General features: G+C 35.5%; 1 protein-coding gene across 7 annotated transcripts in view; it reads right to left on the reverse strand.

Moving 5' to 3' along the window:
• The window catches only part of ROBO2 (roundabout guidance receptor 2), a 655,957-nt gene that overhangs the window by 42,319 nt on the left and 593,779 nt on the right, over nucleotides 1-19,859 (reverse strand). For 5 of the 7 annotated variants that reach the window (XM_065913480.1, XM_065913478.1, XM_065913479.1 and 2 more), the window contains exons 19-21: nucleotides 10,049-10,091; nucleotides 8,477-8,604; nucleotides 3,011-3,292 (exon numbers count right to left, since the gene is read on the reverse strand). In XM_065913480.1, the coding sequence (XP_065769552.1) occupies nucleotides 3,011-3,292; nucleotides 8,477-8,604; nucleotides 10,049-10,091 (453 nt within the window). The remainder of the gene's footprint in view (nucleotides 1-3,010; nucleotides 3,293-8,476; nucleotides 8,605-10,048; nucleotides 10,092-19,859) is intronic. The other 2 variants (XM_065913481.1, XM_065913477.1) reach the window with 1 other exon arrangement.

The following is a 19,859-nucleotide window of genomic DNA, read 5'->3' on the forward strand; positions in this document are numbered from 1 at the left end:
AAATATTTGAATTTACATTTATTTATGCAGAACAAATGACTTCTATGTAAAGAAAATTGTGAAAACAGCTCATTTTCGAATTAAATTTAGTCTTTTAAAAATACTAGTATATAAAAATATTTAGTTATTACTACTGATGCTTGGAGAAGGAAACGGCAACCCACTCCAGTAATCTCGCCTGGAGAATCCCAGGGACCGAGGATCCTGGCAGGTTACAGTCCACGGGGTTGCAAGAGTCGGACACGATTGAGTGACGAGGCACACATGCATTACTGCTGCGGCTGCTGCTAAGTCGCTTCAGACTCTGCGACCCCATGGACTGTAGCCCGTCAGGCTCCTCGGTCCCTGGAATTCTCCAGGCAAGAATACTGGAGTGGGTGGCCATTTTCCTCCTCCAGTGGAATCTTCCCGACCCAGGGATCGAACCTCTGTTTCCTGCAGCTCCTGCACTGCAGGCCTATTCCATACTGCTGAGCCACGTGGGAAGCCCTATTGCTATTGATATTGTGCTATATATTTGTGCATATGTATAAAATTATGATTACAGAGATTATTTTGGAAAAAATCTGAGTTTTATATTTTTAATGGAGTGCTTTTTAAGAGGAGTGCTAAGAAATTATATATTGAATAAATCACTATAGGAGTGCTTCAAAGGGTGAGAAATTCACTCAGTTCAGGAATATCCAATTTTGTTTATTACCATGATTATTTTAAACTGGTTTCATTAACACTGTGCACAAATTAAGAAAATCTTATGGTTCAATATCCATAGGGCAGTTTGATCTTAAATGTATGCTTTAGAATACATAACAATGATTATAAGAATAAAAAGAACTCTAATATTAAATTCAATTTGACAAAACTAAGAGAACAATCACGTCAGTCTTGTCTCTTAAAGAAAGCTTTCTATCACCAATTTAAGTAATTTTGTATTCAAATGTAGATGAAGTAGTTAATATAAATCATAGATATATATATAAATGTCACTCAAGAGATTAATGGATTCAAAAATGTAGTAAGTACTATTGTGAATCATTTTCTGCTTAGAATTACTCAAAAGGTAACTTTTAAGACTCAATGGTAATCAACATATAAGAATATTTAATGATGGTTTCACAAAAAGTCTTTTGCAATCCATGACTTATAGTATATAGACTTCTAAAATATATATATTGATTGAGACTTGGCATATTTGAGTGATATAAGCCTAGAATAAATTAATTTTTAAATTATTCAGTACAATTATAGGACTCACCATAAATAAATGACAGTACAAATGACATTTAAGGTTATTCAAAAAAAATTCTTTTATATTATCAGGCCGTTTAAATTTGTAACAGATGTTTAAAATTTTCTGGATTCTATAATACATCCAATTCTACCAATAGGTAAGGAGAGCAAATGGCTCGTTTTGGAGAGAAGAGAGAACATTAACATGTTCAGATTGAAAGGGTTCTATCTCTAAGGAAAGATCATTTAACTAACTAAGTAGTTAATGTTACCCTAATGAAGTAAAAGAGTTAACTATTTATGACCTGGATACCTCATAACCTATGACATATCTTAATACACTATAATCTTTCACTCAGTAACTGAGGTTAAAAATCTTCATAAAAACAAATAGGCTATCAATAGCATGAAAAAATAAGAAAATAAAGTCATGGTATCAATTAGAAATGAGCAGAGAAAGTCATCAGTCATACATAATGTACAAATCAGAATGTCTACAAGGATCTCCACATTTTAGAGACGAGGGAGGATCCTTGGGCCTAGAGATCACTGATATTCATTATGATAGGTACATATTTCTTTCCAGTAAAATGTGTTTTCCCTACATGTGCTACTTAATACCTGCATTATGGATTGTTAGTTCAGCTAATGTACCTTGAATATATATTAAAATTTACAGCATAAAAATTACCAATATAAAAGACTGGGTTTTTTTAAGAAATTAAATGTAAAGAATTGTGTCCCATATTAACATTCCTGTTTAGCATGGTATCAGGATCTTACTCTAAATAATATCATTAATAGATAACACAATATTTTGGAAAACTTGTCCAAAAATAGGAAGCCACATCACCAGACTCTTAATATTATGAATAATTTCCAAAATCACTTGCATTTTAGTTGAATATGGTGTCCATGCCATGGAGCTGATTTTCCTTATGTGATCATTTTATTGCAAAGTTCGCTTGACTCTTAAGTAGGGTTCAAAGCAGATCAAACTCATCTGTTCCTTAATAATCAGTATTTAGTAAAATGGCACTATCTTTCAGTAAATGCAACCTTGTACAATTCATACATAAAGGCTGATGGTGAATTTTACCCTCCTCCACCCCCCAAACTTGATTTCATTAGGATAAACTCCTACTGTCATTTGAGAGATAAATGTCTGGCAGTGAGCTGTGAGCCAGGACTTCTTCATGAGTGTTAGGAACACAGGTCATATGCTGGTGACAAACAAAGATTTCTCCTTACTGTGACGAGACCAACCTGAGAGACTGCCACTCCTCTCTGAGCTGTTGTGAGAGCTGGTGGTGCTGAAATCCTGTGACTGGTTGTGTGGCATTCTATTAGACAATCCCTCAGCCAATCGGTAGTCAGGGATGTAAAGTAAGGCTAAGGGTTAAAGGGCAGAGGTCACAGTGGCATCATGTGATTAGTTCACAGCACAAGCCCATGCAGAACATGCAGTTAGCAATTCAGAAGCAGATGTCGTGGGACAGTGGAGGAATGTTTTGTCTATCCTGCCTAATGGAGGTCGAGATGGATTACTGATCACTATTGAAAAAAGAGCTAAAAGGATGAAACCAATTGGTGTTGTGTGGTGATAGCAACGGTGGTGGTGGGGGGGACTGTGCAAGGTACTGAATACATGCCAGTATATTTTTTTAGTTTAGGTAGTGAGCCTGGTGATGAATTACTAAACCGAACAACATATACTACTTTCTATCTCATGCAAAAATGATATGAAAATAACTCTTCTGGCAGTAAGAACTGGGCTTACCGTTGTTACCTTTGTTCTGATCGGGTAGAGAATAACCAAATCCCATCAGGTCTGTTTTTTGCTGAATTGAGCTTTTCCACTGTGGATCAGGCAGATCGACAGCCAATTCATGTATGCTATTGGAATGCAATATCTGTGTCGTGGCATATGGGGTAGCCTGTGTTATTTGGCTGGAACTATTGTAAGTGGTTTTGGTCGTGAAGTCAATGCTGCTATAAATGGCTCCATCTGAGAGCATTGTTGCCGTTTTATCCCCTTGGCCTGGAACTGGTGGCAGCACATCTGTGGTGAACATAGGGAAATGAAACAATTTAATGATGCACAGGAAGCCCAAAACTATCAGGACTGAAGATGAAAAATAAATGTGTCATGCCGCACGTTTGCATTTCAGCTGAGATGGGCTTCATGAGCCAATGAAGGGTAGATGATGTACAACCGTCGCCAAGCTATCAGCCTTGGTGACAGGCAGGCCTACTGCTCGTCCTTCACGTCTCACTGCTTAACACACCCCATCCCCCATTTTCTTCAACCATGAATGAGAAATTTGGTGTATTTCACTACTGAAAAAAATGCTTTCAGTGGTTCATTCTGGTTTAGAATCCATGAAATTGTTAGCTCTTTACAGAAGCAATGGCAAAAATGAATCTACAAATCATGGATGAAAAGCATCTTTTTCCACTTTATCGCAAGAGAAATGGAAAATAACTGCTAAAATAGACGCAAAAGTTTCCAAAATTATACTCTCCAAACTATAAGGCGCTTTTTACTGAAGTTTCTACTTGCTGTTTATCTGAGTTGATTTCACAGCTCCAGAAATGGAGTGTAACTGATGGTAGCAATTTTTTTTTTCTTGGATAACAAAGGAAGATTTTCATGAATAAGTCATTTTCACAATACAGCAGGATTTAACTACAGAAAAAGCAATCTGGGTGATCACAGAGTTTAATTTATGCTACCAAATCTTAGAAGTGGAGAATTATAGTTTCAAGTTGTAATACAGCAAGAGTAAAATTAAACTTCAGGAAAAACACTGAATATCAATCAGTCCATTTATCACTTTGGTGTGCTAAATTATCTTTATATGATGTTTTTAAATTCAGAACTGCCACCTCTCTCCTGAGCACTTATTTTCCTTCTCAGAATAACAACACTAGAATCTAAAACAAAAACAAAAACAAAAAAACCCTACTAATACTATTTTTAATCATGTAGAGTTAAAAGTGAATATATATTATGCTACTTAATAATATATGTTCTGAATGTCACATTTCACAGGACATGAATTCATCAACCCTCTTGATTTCATTATGGAAAATTTTCAACTAGTTATAGTACTGTAATAATAAACCAAATGATCTCAGTAACAAAACCAGCTTATCATCACAAGGAGAAAACTGAAGTAGTCAAAATATCCTAAAGCATTTAGATTCTATGATATCTAACAGTACCTGAAATAAGGATTCTTGTAAAAATATTAATTTTGCTTTTGCATTTTACAAAAGCTAAACATGATCTTTAGCAACAGCAACAAGATATTTGAAACACATTTTATACAATATAATCACACACTGTAGGTTCTTTCTGAAGGTTTTGAAATCTGAAATTCCAACCTGTTTTATAATTAAGTATATATGTACTTTTTAAATAACTATTTTAAATAGTTAAACATATTCACATTTATCATATTTCATCAAGTTGTATAAGTAAGTACATTGTTTTCAGATTCAGAATTTTACAACTACTTTCTTGCCCTTCTTGCTTTTAGCTGTAAACTGATTAGAAAATTTGATGACAAAGAAATATGCTTCATTCTAAAGCATCAGGTCAGTATCATTTTTATTCTCTGAGATGCTTGGTATTTAACAATATGTCAAAACTGTGAAAGTAGGTCCTTCACTCTAGGGAGGTTTTCTGAGTTTTGCTTCTGCCGCCTGTATCATGTCTTTCACTGATGAACTGGACAGATGCCCTTCTTCAACACTGACCCCAACTTCCCAACATCTTGAATATGAGGTTCTTCAAAGCTTTGGATTTAGATTGTGAGCTACTGCAAGTGTTTTAAATGGCTGTGTGTTCACATGACTTAAAATGGAAAAAATATAGTATGAAAATCTAATCCTTCATACACTGTGCCAACTAAAGCTATGGTTCTAGAAATAGAATCTCTCTCAGCTGGATGAAATTAGTCTTCAATTCTAAGTGCTTCTATATTGATTTGGGGGCTGCATATTTCCTTCAAATGTTATTTGCTCACTCTTACATTTTCAAAAAGTAAATTGAATTATGACTCAACATTAAAATACTAAAGGCTTATACATGACTATTTGCATGTGGGGAGTTATCCTATAACATCAGATGATTTGGAACTCTGGGCCAGTCTTCCTCCCAGGATCCTGGACTCGAATAGATGCTGCCATCTTTAGACAGGACTTTTTATTTTATATTCTACACAGTCCATATCTACCCCTTCTTGATACTTTAGGTTATCTGACTGGCATTTGTTAATGTTTGTGTCTGAAACTTATGAATGATAGAAACCCTTCTCTCTAGTCATAACTACTCATGATTTAATTCCTCAGTTTTTCAGCAGCTTAGTTACACATGCATTTATTTCTTATTGCCTGGAATAATTACTTCCATGAATGACTGTCTCCTTCACTGTATCTTAAGTTACTTGAGGACAGAGTACCTGGGATTTATGTCTGTATTTCCATAATTCCTCATCTAGTGTTTTGCAAACAGTAAGTACTTACTGAATAATTAAAGGGCATTTTTATAGTTTGTATTGTCAAAATGAATACATGTGATTATTAGTACTTGATTATTCAAAATAGTATTTTCATTACATTTAAACATGTATTAGTAAACATTCTTAAAGGAAAAAAATGTCAGTATTCATGGTTATTCCTCTAAGTGTACTTGGTAATACAATCACACATGTGAATCCTACCTTAAGAATTGCAGAGAAGTATAAATAAAAGAACACAGGCTTTAAAATCTGTTAGATCTGGATTCTACAGATATATCTCAAGTTATTCACCTTGATAAACCTTATTTTCTTGACCACTAAGTTAGAAATATTTTATCTATGTCTTATACTTATTATATTTGTTGTGCAAAGGAAATGGAATTTGCAAAATGTCCTGTCTTTTTAGTAAATGCTTAAAATGCTTATCACACTGGAAAGAGATACAGTTAACTCTGCAAAAACTTTGTCACGGCCTTGAGAGTGACCTGTGAAATATTTTCATGTCATGAAAATGAAGTGGAAATGGAAAAAAAGAAAAACACCTTGAAAATCTTCAGAAGTATCCTTTACCTAAATTAGATAAGAGACATTTTAGAATGTTAATGTAATCTGCTGGAAACTGAAAAAAAAAAGAACCCTTTCTCCACCTTGGTACATTTATTTCTTGATATAAAGATAGAATGGTGTGTTATTCCAAAGCAAATACAAGAAAAAAAAGGCAGCTACTCCTTGACTGATAAAAGCTTTATGAACAGAATTTCAAAATCAGTGGTAGGGCAGGGAGGAATGTTTTGATCTCCTGATAAGACTATGCTTGGGCATAGAACTATCCAAGATAAAGTGACACCTATAATTGCAGGGCTCAGAATTCTGACACCTAGGGGAGGCAGCCACTTTCAGAGTCTGGGCAACTGAAAATCTAAATCGGGTGGACTGAATTACAGAGGGTAAGTAAGATGCTGAGTAGTCATACAACTTAGGGGAGGGAGGCCCCCTTTTTCAGTTGGTGCTGACACAATGCAGAGTTGTGCAATAATTAGTCACTTTATTATTTAAAATACCATTTTAAATATGTTTAAACATGCATTGGTCTTACATTCATAAAGAGAAAAGGCCAATATCCATGACTGTATTCTAAGTCAATATGTTTACACACTCATACATGTGAAATCCACCACTGAGGTTTACAGTAAGCCCAGAATACTTAGCGTAGTCCTGGGTCTCCTACATTAGTTCTTCCTAGAAGCATATATATATATATAATCCTTCAGAGGATTCACACAAATTTCTTAGATTACAGCACTATTTTCCTAATTAATCACCCAAATTTTTCAACCTATCTCCGTCCTCCACCCAGCAGCTAGCTGGATTATTTAAAACAGCACTCACATTCTAGGATTCTCCTCTTAAAGTCCATTAATGTCTCTGATCATCCTCTAACAAAGTTTAAAGACTTTATGTGGCTTAGAAGGCCCTCTGTTACCTGTCCTTCCATATTTCTTAGCATTCTTTTGCCTTGCAATCGATACTCAAGTCATTAGGAAATTCACTCATTTCTTAAATAGGTGAATGTTTCCCTTACTTTCTGAACCTTAAGACACAGTAAATTTCTTCTCTACATACTTTCTACATACTTTTGACTCCCCACTGTTCCTTCATATAGCAGCCTAAACAATACTTTATTCATATCACCTTCCTCCTCCCAGGAGACAGCTCTTTCATGTGGGGTACTGGCAAGGTACCAGTCCATTTGCTATCTGCACAATCCTACGCCAATGGAACACTCATGTATCAGCTGAACCAAACACTGGGGCCTGAGATTTCTCCAATCCCACTTTCTCTTTCTCCAAACCCACTGCTTTCCTAAAGATTGGATGAAAAGGTGGAGAGGGGAAGGTGGTGATTTTCATAGTAAGTCCAATTCTGTTTTCTTTATAAAGACCTATGGAGAGGACCCTAGTACCGAATTTTGAAGACCTTAGCATGTCAGCTACTTAGACTATTTTTGTCTTTTATTTGGGGTGCAAATTATCAATTGTAGAATTACAGAAAAGCTGTCAACATGTTGTTATATTTATTTAAGTGTCTGCCTCATATGATATTTTTACTGTCTGCCATGGTGCCAGATACACACTCAATAAATATATACTGAATGATAATCAGAGAAGTAAAATGACTAGTTCTAAATCATAAGCCCTGTTTAGCTGCATAATTCCTGATTTAGTAATCATGTACTGTGCTCAGTCATGTCGCACTCTTTGCAACCCCATGGACTGTAGCCCACCAGGCTTCTCTGTCTATGAAATTTTCTAGGCAAGAATAATGGAGTGGGTTGCCATTTCCTTCTCCAGGGGATCTTCCCAACCCAAGGACTGAACCTGAGTCTCTTGCATCTCCTGCATTGGCAGGCAGATTCTTTACCACTGTGCTACCTGGGAAACCCTTAATCATGTACTAATAGTATGAAGAACAAAATGCATTATGAATAGTTACCTTCTTGGTTAGTAATAACATCCTTAAAAGCTCAGTTTTACTCAAGGTAATAGATATCACAGCTTTATAATAAAATATTTAGCAAATGTACAGTACTATGAATACATGTACTTCACTAAATTCACTTATGGAAGAAAATACTTTTTGGTATGCCTTTTTCAAAACATCCAGGAAAGCCAAGAAAACAAATCACAAATGACAGAATTTTGAAAAACACAACTTACCCCCACGCCCAAAGTTCGCAATCTCATTTGGGCCACTATTGCTGTTGTTTACTGGCAAGCTCGTGGCTGGCCATGAGTCAGCAAGCCATGGATAACTGGGATCACCAGCATTTAGAAGACCTGGGCGGCTAAAATAGGAAAACATGGAAATCAGTCCGTGGAACTCCATGAGAGATGTGCACATCTGTCTCATGAACTACAGTGGATTAAAGAGTTTAAGATTTTAATTCACTTCCAAATTAAAATCTGGAGGCTCTCAAGAATTAAGGAACTTTGGAAATTCACTAAGGCTCTGTATAGATCATCCCTGTCAATGGAAGCAGAAGAGTCCTGCCTGGGATTCTGCTGACATCCAAATGAATTCAGTCGTCTTCCCTGAAACTGGTAGGACACTGGTAACATAGCAGCATCCTGAAACAAGATCTAATGATAAATTGGCATCTCAAGGGAACAATTGCTCAGAATGATTGCTTAATATCAGCCATTTCCAGGACTTTGGGCTATTGCTCCTTCAATTCCTGCAGCTCCCATATTTATCTGTCCCATATAGGCTGTAACCCCTGTTATGAGCCCTCATGGTTGATTTAGAGGCAAGGAACTTAAGAGAAATAAATGAAGAGTATTTATACTGTTCCATCAATAGTACATTTTCAGGTTCTCTAAATTTAAAGTGTTAGGAGAATATGAAAGCATTTTAGGGTGATAAAAGATCCACTGTGGTCTGATCTAGTATGTGCATAATCGTCTATGAAGAAACCCTCTTTTGCATCATATTCAATAAAGAATCCGTATCTTTAATATAAAAGTGGGATTCTGATCCCTTTCCAGATTATTACCATATTTACAAAGATATAGCAACATCTATAATCATCGTAGTTTTTTTTTTTTTTCCTGATAGACCCTTGGTGATACAATCCTTAAGAGAAACATGTGTTTCTATGGAAACTGCAATAAGAAGATCCAACTGCGTTCTGGCTACATCCACCAGCTCTCATTAGACCTAATCTCTTTTTGCTAAAATATTGATTAAATGGGAGATTGGAAGTTATTACCAGAGCCTAATTACAATCTCCATATCGGCAAAGGGAAAACAGATGAGGATATATGGGTTTGTTATCAGTTTTTATCAATTTCAATTGAGTATCCAAAGTTGTGGAATCCAGTCCTATCAATCTACAGTCTATTCATCATCCATGAATCATTTACTTTGTGATCGATTATGTGTAATTGTTCACTCACAGCAATTTGGTGAGAACCAATAAGGAGCCTTAAACAACAGCAACTTCATTTGCTAACGTCTAATTAATGCAATAAACATCCTGCTAACAAATGAACACATTCCTTGTGATATTTACTACTAATTTCTTCAGGGGCATCTGGGAGATATGAAACATCTGGACTTGATTCCTCTGACGTGCACAACAGATAGATCATTAAACCTTGTTGTAAGCTGTTTAATTCCTTCTAGAATTCTCAGACTTATAAGTGATCGTTTATTACAATAATTGTCTTTTACTATGTAGTTTCCTCAGTCCTGATTAAAAATAAAAATAAAAAATCTCCTTGGTATACCTTCCATTGCTCATTAGTCCTCCATCTCCTCTTTGAAATGTAACTGTGAAAAAAAAAAGAAACACACACAAGTAGTCAATATTAATTACAATTAACAACAACTACATATTGGCCCTTCGTTTAGAGCTGAAGCCCCTGGGAATTATAGCAAAATATAATTAACATAATTGCACAGATAGTAGGAAGCAGTGGTTTGGCCTAAAGCAAAGCCATCATTTGTTCCAAATTTAATAAGACATCTAAAAATTCTTCAGGCCAAACACACGGTTAAGTCAAAGGGGCAATTTTTATTTGTATGTCAGTTGGTACATATATGATATTGGAAGATGGACTTGCATTGACAAAGAATTATCACACCGTGATTTTTAATGCTAATATACAGGTGTCCTAATTAGAGGTCATAAGCAAACTGCACATAATGGAAACTGAAACAGGGGAGGTCAGACAGGTAATATCCTTCTAATGAAACCAGGGAAACAGGTACAGATTGAAAACCTATTCCTCTCCATCACAGGTCCTTTTAGGGACACTGAGAAGCACTATGAGTTGAAATACTACAATTACTGCATAATAGACATGAACTGTCGTGAACAGAGAACACCTAGTGTACTGGATGCTTTGCTTCATTTATGAATCCTTACAAAAATGAGACTTTCACCTTATTGAATATATTCCCATTGTATGTAATGATTATACAACTTAAGTCCTTTTTAAAACTATGGAGCATATTAGCAATGCCAACAAGCATCCAATAAAGCCACAGCTGGAGAACCCATGCCATCTGGTCAGTAGATTTCATTCTACAAAGCTAACAACATGAAAGTGGATGTCAAGGATCGGCAAAGAAGATAAATATCAGTTTTGGTGCATCATCTCTTACCCACAATCTTTCCAGCTAAATTTATTTGGAATTAAAATGCTTCAGATCTGAGACAGGTAATATGATGCACACTGCAGAGACGGTCGGAGCCAGCAACTATATTCAAAATGATTAGTTTTGCAGTGAGATGTGAATATTCACGATTAGTGGAACAAAGTCTATACATGACTTCATATTATTTTGGGTCAAACTTTGCCACTAAATTACTTAACTAGAAAATCATTGGGAAAAATTTGGTGTTTAGAAGTTTATGGACTGCACAATTGCAATTCTGACCAAAATTAATATGCATCAGCTAAACTAGTCCCTAGGAAGAAGGAAAAAATACCATTTCACAGCTGTGAATTCAACATATCCTATCTTGGAAGACACTGATTATATTTACTATGATTACTTGGTGAGCAAAGTGAAAATAAAATTTTATGAATTGATTTATATTTTTAATGAACTTGCCACTTAAAGTATACACTTAGTAAATACTTTCTCATTTGGATAATCTCTCCATAATTCACCTGTTTCTTAAGTTTGAGCTAATAAGTATGATCACTCTTTAGATTTTATAAATTTCTAATGTAGTTCCACAGTCTCCTCCTTAAGGTTGTCTCAGAATATATCTATTCAGTTCAGTTCAGTTGCTCAGTCGTGTCTGACTCTTTGCGACCCCATGGACTGCAGCATGCCAGGCTTCCCTGTCCATCACCAACTCCCGGAGTTTACTCAAACTCATGTCCATAGAGTCAGTGATGCCATCCAACCACCTCATCCTCTGTCGTCCCCTTCTGCTCCTACCTGCAATCTTTCCCAGCATTAGAGTCTTTTCTAACGAGTCAGTGATTCCCATCAGGTGGCCAAGGTATTGGAGTTTCAGTTTTAGCATCAGTCCTTCCAATAAATATTCAGGACTGATTTCCTTTAGGATTGATTGGTTGGATCTCCTTGCAGTCCAAGGGACTCTCAGGAGTCTTCTCCAACACCACAGTTCAAAAGCATCAGTTCTTTGATGCTCAGCATTCTTTATAGTCCAACTCTCACATCCATACATGACTACTGGAAAAATCATAGCATTGACTAGATGAACTTTGTTGGCAAAGTAATGTCTCTGCTTTCTAATATGCTATCTAGGTTGGTCATAGCTTTTTTTCCAAGGAGCAAGCATTTTTTAATTTCATGGCTGCAGTCACCACCTGCAGTGATTTTGGAGCCCAAGAAAATAAACTCAGCCATGGTTGCCACTGTTTCCCATCTATTTGTCATGAGGTGATGGGACCAGATGCCATGATCTTAGTTTTCTGACTGTTGAGTTTTAAGCCAACTTTTCACTCTACTCTTTCACTTTCATCAAGAGGCTCTTTAGTTCTTCTTCACTTCCTGCCATAAGGGTGGTGTCATCTGCATATCTGAGGTTATTGTTATTTCTCCCAGCAATATTGATTACAGCTTGTGCTTCATCCAACTCAGCATTTCTCATGATGTACTCTGCATATAAGTTGAATAAGCAGGGTGACAATATACAACCTTGCCGTATTCCTTTCCCAATTTGGAACCAGTCTATTATTCCATGTTCAGTTCTAACTGGTGCTTCTTGTCCTGCTGTAGATTTCTCAAGAGGCAGGTTAGGTGGTCTGATATTCCCAAATCATCTCTTGGAGAATTTTCCACAGTTTGTTGTGATCCACACTGTCAAAGGCTTTGGCATAGTCAACAAAGCAGATGTTTTTCTGGAACTCTCTTGCTTTTTCGATGATCCAATGGATGTTGCAATTTGATCTCTGGCTCTCTTGCCTTTTCTAAATCCAGCTTGAACATCTTGGAAGTTCACGGTTCACATGCTGTTGAAGTCTGGCTTGGAAAATTTTGAGCATTAGTTTGCTAGTGTGTGAGTTGAGTGCAATCGTGCGGTAGTTTGAGCATTCTTTGGCATTGCCTTTCTTTGGGATTGGAATGGAAACTGACCTTTTCCAGTCCTGTGGCCACTGCCATATATCGCTTGTGGCATCATAATTAGGCAGTATCATCATCATCCAAGGGTTTATCAGGAATTCATGAGTCTGTAGTTTCAGAAACATCTCACTGGCACCTAAAGTACACTGCCTTATGAAGTTTTTAGGTATCTTCTCAAGTGTAATACAAAACAATCCTGACAGAACCTTTGCACCTGCCCAGGACTGGCTATGAAGAAGATGAATATTGATCACTAGTCTGCTCTGTGATGGACTCCCTTAAGTGTTGGGAAGCAACAATCAGCTGTGTGTCCATACCACGTTGGATCCCTTTAATAACAGTTTTTAACAAGAACAAAAATAACAAATTGATCTGAAACAATTATTGAAAAAAAAAATCACTGGTGACATTAGATAAAGGTCTGATTAGGTTGGAAAAACACAAAATGTGAAAACAGTGCAGCTAATTAACTTTCCATCTGAAGTGACTTTCTAGTATGTGGTTTTTTAATGGACTATCAAGTGATTGTTTTACTCTGATAAAAGAGGGCTAAGATAATGTTGTGAATATCAGCAGACATGGATGGGCTACACCTCCAATGTGTTGTTTAGGAGATATGAGGGGAGAAGCTAGGGAAATCTAATTTGGATGCTCTTTTTTCCTTACCCAAATTTTCTGTTACTGTCAGAGCAAAAAATAATAAAAAAGAAGACAACTGAAGCTAAGGACAACTGAACAAAAATTAAGTTACATTTGACTTTATGTACTTACCAATGTTAAATTTTTCATAAAGTGTAAATATTAAAGTACTAAGATGCAACACTCAAAATCTTATCCAAAGATATTATTCAGATGCTAGTCAGCACAAGGAAAGATGATCAGCATCATTAATCATTAGGGAGATGGAAATAAAAACTACAATAAGATGCTACCTCACACCTGTTAGGTTGGCTTCTATGCAGGAAACACAAAATAAGCATTATTGAGAACATGAAGAAACTGAAACCATTGTGTACTGTTGGTGGAAGGTAAAAACCATTTTACCCTTAGTTGAAAATACCATGTTTGTTACTCAAAAAATGAAAAATAGAATTACAATAAGACCCAGCAATTCCACTTCTTGATATATACTCAAAAGAAATGAAATCAAGATATCAAAGAGATATTTGTACATCCATGGTCATCGAAGCATTATTCATTGCAGCTAAAATGTGGAGGCAAACCAAGCATCCATTGATGCATGAATGGATAAGTGTATAAACGGATGCAACGGAATATTAATCAGCTTTGAAAAGGAAGGAAATTCTGACATATGCTAAAACTTGGATGTACCTTGAGAACAATATGTTAAATGAAATAGGCCAGTCATAAAGAGACAAACACTGTGAAAGTCTATTTATGTACTCTATTAGGTACATAAAGTAGTCAAAATCACAGACACAGAAAGTAAAATGGTGATGTGAGGGCTGGAAGGAGAGGGAAATGGGGAGTTGTTGTTTACTGGGCAAAGGTTTTCAGTTTTAAAAATTGAAAAAGTTTATGGAGATGGATGGTGGTGATGGTGCACAACATCATGAATGTATTTAATGCCTCTGAACGGTACACTTAAAATGGTCAAGAGAGCAAATTTCATGTAATGTTTATTGTACCACAATAAAAAGTTGGGGAAAAAACATTCAAACATTCACTGAGGTTTATTTACAGATGTGTTAAGAGTATAGACTCTATAGTATGGTCCATATTTACCCACTGAGAGTTAAATGTTGTGAATGAAAGAATTTTAAATTTCAGAACATTCAAGACACATCCATTTTCTACTTTTATATAAATCATTAAATAATTTCAAATCTACAAAGAGATTGTCAAAAATAATTCTTAAAGACATTTATGTTTGTGCCTCTTCATACCAACTATACAGAGGCAAAAATACACAGTCATTATATAATTACATAATTGACTTAAAACGGCCCGTGGACACAACTTGATACATATGAAAAACTTCAATTTCGTGCATTTCTATCAGGAGAAAACAACAACACACCCAATACCCTTATGCAATAAAGTTGAACAGTTGTGTTTTTTAAGCAAGGGAAAAAGAGGATACTTTTTCAGGTTTCCTTTTCTTCCCATGCTCCAAAGCTTTTAGATTTGTTCCATTTTGAAAAGCAGACCAAAAGTAACTGAATTCTATTTGACCATGAGATTAAAAACAGATTAGAAAGGATAAACAATTAGATCTCCTAAAATGGAAGTCACATTTGGTGTTTTGATCAACATTTTGTGTGTGTGTAGAGACAGAGAAACATAAAAATAAATGCCCCGGCCAATTTGAAAGCTGTTTTGAAGTAGCTCTCATTTCAGAGGTGCTGAACTACCTCAAAGCTGAAAGAGGATGGAGAGGGTAGGTGGTTGAACAGTCTTGCTGTAGTCACAGTTTTGATAATCATAGTGTAGTAACTTTGTGCTTGTCAAAAGTAACTTTGAAATAAGTGAGTGTTTTTTACCAGGAGTTTCTGATAGTATCTAAAATTAAGACTTTGAAGGGAGCAACACAGAATGCTCAGGAGTTTTTATTGCTACAACTGTCTGACTAGTGCTAAGGCTTCCAAAAAGCTCTACAGACCCTACACTCTTAACTGTTTTAGAAATATATTAAATATTCTGAATTTATTGCAGCATTTAAGCAAGATACAAGGTAAAGAGATTTTGCAAGTTCAGATCATATACAAAGTACCTCTACTATTATCTGTCAGGATTAATCCTAATCTCACGCCTGCTAGCACTGAGGGAAAAGGGAAATATAACTACATGGAAAATTGACATTTTGAGGTAAGGAAGCTTTCAGAGTGCCTATCTCTAGTAGGCCACATTTTCCTACTCCAAATGGAAACTTTAATGTTGCCAGCCAAGCCTCCTTCCCCAGCCTGATAAGCTATTTCTTAACTATGAATGTAGATTAATCCTCTTTTAATAAGCCTTAATTCAAGCCCAGATAATCAGAGTATAAAAATTCCATCAAATCTTTTAGCTGTCTTAGGATGGTTTTGTCAAATAATTTCACCAATGGTTTAAAACCTATGCATGAAGTGTTTGGGATTTCATAATTTGCTCACTCATTAAATTATTTACATTTACTGAGTTTAATCAAATCTGCCATCCTCAGAGGTAATATTCGTAACATATATCTCATCCCTTTAAAAGTGTGAAAGTTAGTTTACTTTCATTAAAAAGTTGATAACTGAAAAATTATTGATAGAAATATGACCAGCATTAGTTTGAAAAGCATCATGCAGTCTTCATGAAGATCATAATATGTCATACAGAATCCTCATGAAAGTTGCATGGCTTTACGCAAACTATATTGCTCACTCTTCTATTCACAAACACCATTAACTCATACAATCTAAATTTTCTCTAGATTCAAAAGTCACCTAATATTTTCTGCCTAAATATCTTCATGATTCTATTGCATCCTATAACAACTCAGGTAGTGAATATTTCTGGCAGTCAGGAAGCTCGCAGGCAGTCGCAAGCACCGTTAGTACTCAATGAAGATCAAGATAAATAACAGTACATGTTACTCTAGAAAAAAATAAAATGATTTCATGTAGAATATGAGACAGGGGAATACGTCTCTCATTCTAGCTGCCCGTCTTTGAGCCACAAGCAATCCTTTCGTGCGTGTTTGTGTCTGAAGAATTTAAACAAAGAATAAATAGGAAAATCCTGAAATAGGAAGCTAGTAACTTTGCCCTGGGGAAATCGCCATGTTCTGCTGCGTAAAGAAGCAAAACTTTACATTCAGGCCCAATTCTCCTCTCAGATCATTTCACTGTATAAGTTTACACTTGATTCCTGACAGTTGCTTTTACAATCTATGGTGCTGATCCACTAGTGTTCTATGATCAATATGTTAACTCTTCTGAATCATAAGAACAATATCAACGCTGAATAGCATGTCATTTTTTTTTTTTTACTTTTCTTCTAAAGCATTCAAATCTAAATTCCACATGGAGATGGAGAGTCAAAGATTAACCACAATAAAAATCAGTGGGTGAGCTTTTGCCTATAGGGTGAGTGGAAGCCATCCTGTGGAGACTTGGGTTTTCCACTCTGCAAAGGATTTCTTCTCCCCACTAGTTAAAATCTTCCCTGTGATGGTTAAAATCTTCCCTATGATGGTGAAAAATCTACCTGTGATATTAAGAAGACTTGGAATGAAGTAGAAAAGGCAAGTACTGAAATCAAATTCAACCTACTTTTTAATTCTACTTGGGAATTCCCGGGTTGCTCAGTTGGTAAAGAATCTATCTGCAGTGCAGGAGAGCTGGGATCAGTTGCTGGTTTGGAGAAGGAAACAGCAACCCACCCCAGTATTCTTGCCTCGAAAACCCTGTGGACAGAGAAGCCTGGCGGGCTACAGCCTATGGGGTCGCAAGAGTTGGACACAACTTTGCGACTAAATCACCACTTCAATTCTACTTAGGATCAGCATTATTAAAATGCATGTTTCTGAATTTATATGAATTGTAGCAGATGTTGAAATATAATCTAAGATCACATTTGGGGTCTAAAGCAAATGAAGTCATCTTTTGTTAAAAATTAATTTAAATATTGATCCCAATATAGACTTATGTTCTTTGAAAAAAAATGATCACTGGTGCCATAAATCAGTAAGAAAAATTTGAAACTACATAGATATTACTGTGTAGTAAAAAGTAGAAATGTTAGACTTTTCATTTTCTGAGTAAAATTATATGCTTTAAAGTTACCAATTTTGCATCTCATACTTGTAAAATTAGAAGATTCCCACAGAAATTTCTGTGAAAACCAAAATATAAACAGAAGTATTATACGTAGACTACTTTCTCAACAACTTTTATAAAATACTTCAGAGAAAATTAGCCCTATATGAAATCTCTGCACTCTTAAAACAGATCATTAGCTCATGAATCAAATATCATAAATTTTAACAAATGATAAACAAATACTACACTAAGCATGCCTATTTACAATCTTCATATTCTTTAAGCTATAGAAAGACAAGAATATAAAAATTCCAGAAAGTGGAGGTTAGGATATTTATGGGGGGGGGAATGTGTAGAGAACATTACCAAGTCAGATATGCAGTGCTGAGTACCTGTAGTGTGGATTTTCATTTGCTTCTCACCTAGAAGAGAATAGCAGTTGCTGGAAGGCAAATTTCCAGCTGAAGGTGAATCCATTCTGAGAGTCAGCCATCTATCAATTAAGGATAAAGGTTCAGAAAGCCTGCTCTGTGGCTTGGCCTGATTCCAAAATATTTGAAGGGCATAGCACCTTCTGAGTTAGCAGTTCTTCTACCAGCAGATGGATATCAATCACAATGAGAAATGACAACAGGAAATGTGCTATTCTTGTCCAGCTCAAAGACCAACAGATATTTTCCAATCAAATGTAAAGAACTGCTGTTTTTAAAGAGAAGAAGAAAGAAAAGAAGAAAGGCTCTCTGACATGATTTTACAAAAAAAACATAACTATTAATTATGAGAGTAATGCTATTAGGAAGAAGTGAATGAAAATCCTACAGAGGGTAAAAATGCAACACTCCAAATGTGGCACTGAAGTGACTAACATTGTCAGTCTTTTATTATTTTCACTAAAGTCAAGCAAAGAGATAAACACAAAAATAGTCTTTGATTTATATGGGCATGTCACACAGACAAAACAGAACATGGTGACTGACTAAACAGGTAAACGGACAATATCTTCAAGGAATGAAAGCAGGGGACTGGACTGCAAAACAAGAAGTTACATCAAAGTATCATTAATGTTCATGACTCTGACACTCAGCAGTCATTGCCCAGCATCCCTTTCCAGGAAGAATCCTTCACTGGCAGGGTGATAAAGCACTCAGATGACAAAGCATAAGGAAGCAGGCATCAGCAACCAATGAGAAATGAGAATAGCAAGTCACAAAGTATGCAAACCCTTCTGCAATGAATACACGACACTACCTTCTCTAGTCCTGGCAACATATTCTAACCAGTAACTAACAAATGCTATTTCTACAAGCTATAGTCATGAGCTGCAATGTGATCATCAACTGATCATATTTAAATACCATTCAATAACAAGAAAAAGAACCAAATGGATGCTGTTTCTTTCATTTTGAACTATTCTTAGAAGCTTGGATGCTACAAGTTAAAGCAGCTTATAAGCTTAATAAGTAATGAAGCCTCTGTCAAAATCACTTATGAAGACATTTATGCTTCTTATTAAAGTAAAAATTAGAAATAGAAGATGAATACAGTATCTCAAAGATTTTTAAAATATTTGTAGGACAATGATAAATTAAAATTGTTCCCTTGAAAATTTTAGAAAATGTAAAGTAATTGTGAGGCAATTTTTTTTTTTATCATTGTTAGAGAAAGTACTTAAAATGAATGTAATTCAAACTTTAACTGAACATAGCTTCATTATCGAGGTCATTTTTCACTCACTGACTTGATAATTTTCTCTCTCTTTCGGCCTTGGATGTATTTTGAAGGCCATAACTTTGGACATCCTTAAAATTCCTGTTCTGGATTCAAAGAAAACATTTTTGCAAACAAGTAGAACATCTAGGATCTTATTTTTCTTCTCTTTCTTTTGCTTCTGTTTTTCCTTCTTTCTAAAATGCTCATTGGTCACTTTAAAATAGACATTCTATTTAAGTGACTAGTAAAACAAATCATGCCTCATCAGTTTCATCAATCCTGGTGAAATTTTTTGTTTTGTTTGTATTTTTCATCTGGGATACATTTCCCTTTGTAATCTGTATTGTTAAATACAAAAAATACATTTCAAATCTTTTTTTTCCTGAGCATTTTAGGAATGATCTTTCTTAAATATACTTTTCAAACATGGTGTCATAGCTTGCAAAGTCTGTGTGTGTGTGTGTGTGTGTGTGTGTGTGTGTTTTGAACTATTGAGAAAAATGGCTAATCACGTTATTGGTTTGCACTCTTC

The sequence above is a fragment of the Muntiacus reevesi genome, chromosome 21 (genome assembly GCF_963930625.1).
Source record: "Muntiacus reevesi chromosome 21, mMunRee1.1, whole genome shotgun sequence".
Classification (NCBI taxonomy): Eukaryota; Metazoa; Chordata; class Mammalia; order Artiodactyla; family Cervidae; genus Muntiacus; species Muntiacus reevesi.